Source organism: Eptatretus burgeri, chromosome 2, assembly GCF_056783735.1.
Source record: "Eptatretus burgeri isolate ZD-2024b chromosome 2, Ebu_testis_v1, whole genome shotgun sequence".
Taxonomy (NCBI): domain Eukaryota; kingdom Metazoa; phylum Chordata; class Myxini; order Myxiniformes; family Myxinidae; genus Eptatretus; species Eptatretus burgeri.
This window is the reverse complement of record NC_140962.1, coordinates 29,632,709-29,640,786: the sequence shown is the minus strand read 5'-3', so window position 1 is coordinate 29,640,786 and position 8,078 is coordinate 29,632,709. Positions and strand designations below refer to the sequence as shown.

The 8,078-nt window shown below is 41.7% G+C and overlaps 1 protein-coding gene across 1 annotated transcript in view; it reads left to right on the top strand.

Moving 5' to 3' along the window:
- The window catches only part of LOC147031700 (B-cell CLL/lymphoma 9 protein-like), a 5,458-nt gene extending 92 nt beyond the window's left edge, over positions 1 to 5,366 (top strand). Inside the window, exons 1-3 of the mRNA XM_085852526.1 lie at positions 1 to 1,714; positions 2,009 to 2,499; positions 2,720 to 5,366. The exon at positions 1 to 1,714 is cut by the window's left edge and continues 92 nt beyond it. Coding sequence (XP_085708652.1) covers positions 1,402 to 1,714; positions 2,009 to 2,499; positions 2,720 to 3,058 — 1,143 coding nt within the window. The 5' untranslated portion in view covers positions 1 to 1,401 and the 3' untranslated portion in view covers positions 3,059 to 5,366. The remainder of the gene's footprint in view (positions 1,715 to 2,008; positions 2,500 to 2,719) is intronic.
- The last annotated feature ends 2,712 nt before the right edge of the window (positions 5,367 to 8,078 follow it).

Sequence of the window (8,078 nt, the reverse complement as noted above, 5' to 3'; positions counted from 1 at the left end):
CCTGGTTTCCTATAAGTATGGCTTGCACGGCTGCAAGAGGTGACCTCTGTGATTTTGAAAGAGGGGTGTTTGTTGGGGCACATTTGGCAGGAGTTTCAGTGGCAAAGGCAGCTCAACTTGCTGATGTGTCATGAGCAATAGTGTCTCAGGTAATGTCAGCATGGAACTCTGAGGGAAAGATATCATCAGGAAAGGGGAACAGTGGATGGAAGCGCATACTCCAGTATCATGATATCCATGCATTAATTTGAAGTGCAAGGCAAAGCAGGTGAGAAACTGCAGATCAATTGACTAACTTTCAACCTGGGGCACGAACAGCCAGTTTCATCAATAATGGTCCACCGAGGACTCCACAGTGTGGTATAACAGTCGGGTTGCAGTGCACAAACCGCTCATCACACCTGGCAATGCACATTTGTGAGTCCATTGGTGCAAAGAGCACAGGTCATGGACTATCGAGCAGGGGAGAGATGTGATGAGATCAGATGAATCATCCTTCACCATGTTCTCGACAAACGGACGAGTGCATGTGTGATGCCAATCCAAAGAACTCTACAACCCTGATTGCTTGGTTCCAACAGTGAAGGGTTCTGGTGGTTCTGTAATGTTGTAGGGCACATTTTCCTGGCATGATTTTGGTGCAGTCATTCCTTTAGAAGGCAAGGTCAATATCAATCACTACTTAATGGTTCTGAGTGATCATCTTCAATCCCATGTTGCATCATTTCTTCCCTTTTTGAAGGGGTATCCTCCAGGATGACGATGCTCTATATTCCACAGAGCACATGTGGTCGTCCAATGGTTTGATGAGCAGTATGATGCAGTATGAATTGGCTTGTATGACTATGACAAAAGCTGTTTCATGTGTTGTTTAATTCTAGTGAAAAGTCCAATTTCATATTTTGACAGTTGTATGGGTTGCATGACAATATGATGATGTTTTAGCCATATCACTGTTATCTTGCACAATCTGCATTTCACTTTGACCAAACTTTAATTTGCGAATCATAAATATCAACGTGAAGGGAAAATGTATGGTACCCACTATGGGAAGTGTTTGCGAGAAAATCGAGAAAATGTAATTGCCGTGATGATGTCCGAAATCACGAGTTCCAGGTATTTTTAACTTTTGTATCACCTGAGTACTGCTTCACATCCTACCATTTTAACTGCAGTGCGTTTTATGTATTGTAGGTTGGGTTACAGTTTCAGGGTGCAGTTAATTTTTTTTCGGTGAAGATATCTGATTAATTTAATGACATTGCTAAATTGCATGATGTATTTTTTTTTCTCATTGTGCATGATATTACCACTATCTCTTCTTTTTCCAACCCTTCTCCTTATCCAACCTAAGTTCCTTTCCCACCTCAACTTCCTGGTCCACCAATCAGCAGTTGCGGTATGGTGATTGTGCCTGGAACAGGGGTTGGAGGTGGTCATCCTGGTCCCATGCCACCGACCGGTCCCCAAATTGCTGCAGGTCTGCCCCCTCCATTTCCAGGATCTGCGCCTGAACCCCCGTTGCGAGAAAATCCAATTGCCGTGATGATGTCAAGGATGTCCCAGTTTCCAATGCCATCAGCGGTCCCGCTCTACCATGATGCGATCCAGACGCTTTCGAGTCCTGATGATGAGCAAGGAGGATCCCCTGACTGCCCCACTGGTGGACCAGGGGGACGATCACCTGGTGGGGGAGCACGGCCACCTATGGGGGGTGAGAATAGTTATAGTTGTGGGGAGGTCTGAACTATTTGTTTTGAGATTTCTCAAGTGATTGTTGGAAAATGTGGAATGGTAAGATTCTTGGAGACCACTATGGAGGAAAACAAGGTGGCAAGGGGGAGGCTGTGGGGAGAACAAGGGTTTGGTATGAGTTTAAGTCATAGGCATTTCCCTGCAGTTTCAACCCATCATTTTCTCACTTCGCACAAACAAATTATTGCTGACAACTTAAGTGACACCTTCTTCCCTGTTGCTCTCCCTAATCCCGTATTCCTCCACCACACAGGTCTGAGTCGTAGTCGACCTCCACAGCAACTTCCTCCCCATGATCCCTCCCTCCTCTCCTCCCACCAGCCTCCACCTTCACTCGGGATCATGGCCTCAGTTTCTCCGATGATGCATGGGGGTGTGAATTTAAGTGGAACACCCACCAGGCCTGCTTATCCATCTCCGATGATGCATCAGGTTCCACCAGATGCGATGTTACCACCTCATTCAGCTGCCTCGATGCATCACCAGGGCGGTCGTACGCCAGGCTCCCATAATACACTTCAAGCACGCTTTCCCACAGGCGCTGTCACCGATGCTTTTGGGGTCTTAGGTATGACACGAGGACAGCCAATGGGAGAATGTTTTCCTGGAGCAGGAACGGAGCTTCTTGGGGATCCAGACTTACAAGAAGTTATGCGTGCTGGAGCTTCTGGTCTCCCAGAGTTTGACCTATCTCGCATCATTCCTGCAGAAAAGCCAAGCCAGACACTGCAGTACTTCCCTCAGGTTTGCTTTCGTGATCATCTTTTCTCTTCTACCTCCTGTGTGCCCATAATGTTGTGCCATCTCTTGTATCCTCTCCCCCATTTCTACATGAAACATTCTTGCTTGTCTACTATGTTCATTTCTATTTTCACTTTTTCTCCATTGTGTCATTCTTCTTACAACACCTCAATTCCCTCCTCCATTAAAATTTGTTTCTTTTTTTTATCCTGTATTTACTCAGGTTGTCTCCCGCACATCACACAAGCACCGGGCCACCTTTCCTCAGTTTCCAGGACCCCGCAGCATGCTGGGAAACCGAGCAGCATTCATCGTAACAACAGGAGGAGGACCAATCCCCCACGAGCTACCTTTAGCTCGACCCCCACTTCCTCCGATCCCCACGGACATGCTGTTAGGAGGGCTACCTCCACCTGGACCTACCAAAGGTGGAGATGTCACGGTTGCTGCAATGTTGCCACCTCTTGCGCAAAGCATGTTGGGAGGGGGAGGAGGAGGTGGAGGGCGAGTGGGTGCAGGGGAACTTCCTGCAGGTTACGGACATCCAGGACTGCCTTATTAAATGTAAGAAAAAAAAAGAAGAATATCAGGTAAAAATAAGGTAAGCCAGGAAATTTGTAAATAAGTGTATCCTGACTTGCATTTAATGAAAAAAAAATTGGATGCTGACTTTCAGTGGCTCAAATCTGTCAACCTGCTGGCTCTTTGGTGGGGTTGAAATGAAAATACTCAGCCTGCCAATTGTACCTACCTTGACACTGAGCTCAGAACTTTACATCATATCCCGGTGATATGGGACCAGAACGAAACAAGTTCACTGCCATCCAGTACGCTGGAGCTTTACGTTCACCACAGAGCACATCAGTCGATTCGGATTGACAACAGACACTGAAATCTTGTGTTCCAAGACAAAGTAAACAAATTTTATTTGGGGGCATTATTTTGTTTCCCTCTCCTCCCCCTTGCCCCCAACCCCCAGAAAATTTATAAACCATTGACATTGATTATTTTAGCGATCTTTACCTCACAGTCAAGTCTATTTTACATAGATTTTTGCCTGGTCAAGCACAGCATTTTACAGACTGTACAATGAATGGCCTTTTGTTCTTCCGTACTTTGCATTGACGTGCTGCTTTTTGAAATGAAGTATGTGAAAAAGACAATGAAAAAGTTTTTTTTTTAAGTTACGGCGGGGGGACATGGGAAATGGGGAATTTGAAGTGTGGAAGGTGCAAAGCTATCATGCCCGAACAATGTCTTTCCTCTTCCTTCATTTTATTTTTTTTTCTCTGTGCGCAGATTTACTTTCATCCCCACATATTTTATTCTTCGTTTTCAACTCGCATATTTATCTTTCTTCTCATGTTTTCTCAGTGGATGCATTTACGTTTCAAATGCCAATAATGTCGCAGTGCTTCCCTGGCCTTTTCAGACTGTCATTTTTGGCTAGGAATGCATAAATCATGTACGAACCATTTTGTATTTCAGAAGAGGGCTTAAAAAGCCTCAAAAAAAAATAGTTCTATAAGATTGGTTGTTGATGTTTTGCAACTCCATGTGACCACTACCCATTGCCGTTTACGGTGGTGGTTTGTGATACTGAAGTGTACAGATATGTCACTGATGTTTTTTGTTATATTGTACTTTCGACATATTCTTAGTTTTTTTTTTTGTTTTTGTTTTTCAGCGTCTTGACACCATAGGCAGTTGAAGAACATGTTAATTATTATAATTATTGTTGTATTTTTATTTGCCTTTGTAAAGTATTTTTGTAATGCATCGTCAAGACAAGTTCTGCAAATATTTCATTACGATTACCGTTATTATTATTATTGTTATTATTTTTTATTGTTATCAGTAATAATGAGAGCGATCGTTTTCAGGGAACATGGGGCGAGATTATTGGCTTGAAGTTAGGAAAGCCTCCATTCCCAGCCTGCTAAGTCTCTATATGAGAATTTCTGCTGAAAGAAAGAAAGGGGTTCAAGCTTACCTTTTCACCTCAATATTGTGCTGCCATGCAACATTGGCTGTCTGCTTATCAGGATAAGTTATTTTATTTTCGCTGTAATAGTTTGCTCAAAAAAATGGTTTCACAACTTTCGTGAAAGAAGGTAAGCATTATTGTTATGTTGTGGTGAAAATGCTGCATGAGGTGAGCTCAGTTCACTTGTTTATATCCGATTGGTAAGCTTTTTGGAAGAAAAAACAAACAAACAATTTTTCTCTGTTTTACCGAATTCCAATGGTTTCTCTTTTGCAATTTTACGTTTATTTTGAATCGAGAAGACTTATTTTGGGCTGAATATAGGTATAAATATGTGTATAAAACAAGACAAATTGCAGTCGTGTGCCAACTTTGGACCGTTTGTGTGTTGTTTTCTCATTCTTGAGCTCCTGTGGTACAAGCACAACAGCGTTACAGTGAACATCTCTGTAAACCTGCCCAGTTTCATTGCATCATTTGTTGATACGTCATAATTCCTGTGCCAAATGCAACAAAATCCAACAGGTAATCTTCGATGGGGGATAAAATGTGACATCTTTCACCACCAATCATCGTCCTACCATTATTTGCAATTTCCAACAACTTCATTGTTTTTCAGAAAGTCTTCAAAGATCTCTTATAAGTGAACATCGTTAACCCTTAGTGTCAGGATGTTCTGAAGGTATACATTAAAAAAAAACTAATTATAAGGATAAAGCAAGAGTTGTTGCATTAAGGATGATACCTTTACTGATGCAATAGACAGTTACATTCAACAGACACATCATGCAAAACTACACTAATTTGATTTCTTTTTAAAGTTTTAGGAACTAAATTGTTTATAATCTCTGCATGTAATCTGTATGATAAAGCGTGAACAGTTTGTATGTGTTTTTTGTTCGGTTGCTACTCCTCCAGTTTTTGACTGATCTTAACCCTACTTTCCATGCATAATCAGGCCCCTTTCCCTGGCAGCTGTCCTAAGGGGGTCAGCATCATGATCAACTATATGGGAACTTGTAACAAAGGTACAAGCTCGCTGAAAGGTATGAGGGTGTAATGCACAGTAACAGAAAGTCTCCAAGTTTCAGAGAGATTAAATAACAATGTTGAATTGACAAAAGGTGCCAAATGGATTGTCAAAAGGCGAAAGCCTTGCAATTCCAGCAAGATCCAACACTGTAGAGATTTGTTGTGTAAATATAGTGGACATGGAACAATGAATAGTAGTTGTACTCAAGATAAAATTGAAATGTATTACACACTAATTTTTAGAACAAAACACAAATAGGCCCAACATGTGAGGTTAATTGTTTTCTTTTTTCATGGCCTCAGTTTTTCTCTGAGTTAAAACCTCTGGGTACAGGGTTTCTTGGCAGAGTGAAGGGAGATGACTTGGTGCAGAATGAAAAAAGGTTTTCAATTAAAGGTCACATGACCATAGATCTTTTAAATCCAAAATCTAATCGGTTCATATTTTTGTTAAGTTTGGTTGGAATTCCTTCCGTAGTTCACAAGTTATCGCAGTAATGAAAATCTGTCATGCATGTACAGAGAACCCATAAAACATCATGCCTCCAGCACCTTTGGCTGCAGAAGCATTAAAAAAAAATTGTCTCAGTTCCCCTGTGCTGAGTTGTTTTGGCTGCTGGAGAGCCAAGCTCTCATAGTTGCTGGGCTCTCCGCATGTATTGTCAAACACACCACAGGAGGCTCCACTCCCTGCAGATCATGAGTCCATGGGATCACCACCAGGCAGGAATAACACCCCTGGTCCCTTTACTCTGCCTTTTGGTTTCTTGTTCACATCTCCGACTCATTACCAATGTTGTCCACCATCACGATGCACACTCTGGGTCCCTCAACTCTCTTTCTCTATCTGGCCACCTCTGTTTGACTGAACTTGGAACGGGATGGGTCTGCTTGGCGACAACCAATGGAAGAGGTCCACTTCAATATCCATGCGTTGCTTCCTGCGTAGGCGGACTCACCTCCGCTTTAACCCGCATCACCTCCAGGTAAAATCTAGTTCCTATTTTCCACCATTGCCATTCCAGTCCAAGCATATGCATCGTTCACCCACAAAATTCACATTCCTGTGAACCGGTATTGTATTGATACACTCTCAACACTCTCTTCAACTTTGTGGGTAAAATAAATGAAAGACTTACAAAGACAGGACAAATGCTATAAAAATACAAAAACCATTTAAAAAATAGAATTCAATGAACACATGACACCACGTTGTCTTGAGAAACAAGCACATGGGCAGGGTCGATGAGGGCAAATTTGATTGGTCGTGATGACGTCTACCGTGTTCAAGTATATAATCCATTTGAAATAAAATAATGATTTTAAAGGTTGGAGAAAAAAATTCCAGAAGTTTACCGCAATTGATGCAGCATCTTTAACACCACCTTATTTAACACGTTACATTAGTTATTTGTGCATGTTGTTCGTGTCCTTTATGACATCTTTAAAACCAGTAAGTTTCCTGTTTGGAATGATTTTCAATTTTGTTTGACTGCCAGGCAGAGTAAATAAATCATCTCACTCCTCTCAACGCATGCATGATCAGGATGTATTCATAGCCAACGTACAGTAAATTACAAGTTTGTTTTCCGATTCGTGTTCAAAATATAACATTCAATTGAAATTATGTTGTTCCTCAATCATAAAATGATGTTTGTAGACAGAAGGACAGATAGATAGATAGAAAGAAATGAACCATTTGCTTAACCCTGCTTTTCGCTTTGCGTAACAAATTATCCTACATTTGACACTTGTAAAAATAATACAGCACATTCCCTGCATTGTTGCACTGTCGAGCTCACAGCATTACCTCCCTTCTACCAGTCTAAGTTATCTTGACTTTACCAAAGCAACTTTTGCAGAAAATATTTTTTGAGCGAGGTAAACTTCATACGAGCTATGTAGATCAACTTTTTACGAGCTTGTTCAACCTCAATATACGGCACAGGGTTAGTAGTTCCGATAAAGAAAGTTTGAAAGTTCATAGGAACTTTCAACTTTCTTCAGAGGAACAACTAACCCTCTGCTTTATATTGAGGAGCCCGTGATGCCTTTGGACCCTCAACTGGAGCAAGGAAATTAAACTTTGTGGAGACTGGGCCTGATTCAACAACGTTTGTTGCACACAAGAAATCCAATCTGAGATTGAATTCCCCGACCCCAATCCCATAACTCCAAAGCCAATCAGTGTGTATAATTCATGGAATTCTTCCAGATCCCATGTGCACTTGATATATTACATCATCCCATACTGTTTTCATTGAAACTGGTCCCTTCCCTTGCCATCGTGAGGTGGTCCCAAGAGTGATGCCAGCAGGAGTTTTGACGTGTATAATCATCCTTGTGAGGTCAAAAGTTAGTTAGAGGCCAGACAAAAAATGGTTTCCTGGTCCTCCAGGTTGGGGCTAAGCCTGAGGCTAATAACTTCATCTTGGAAGAATAAAACAATATGTGGGGTGAACTGCCAGTATCCTACTTCTGTGAATGATCCTGTTACCTCGAATGATCCTGTTACAACCCTGTTGATTGTATGATGACAACTTGCATCTGTTCTTTTGTAATT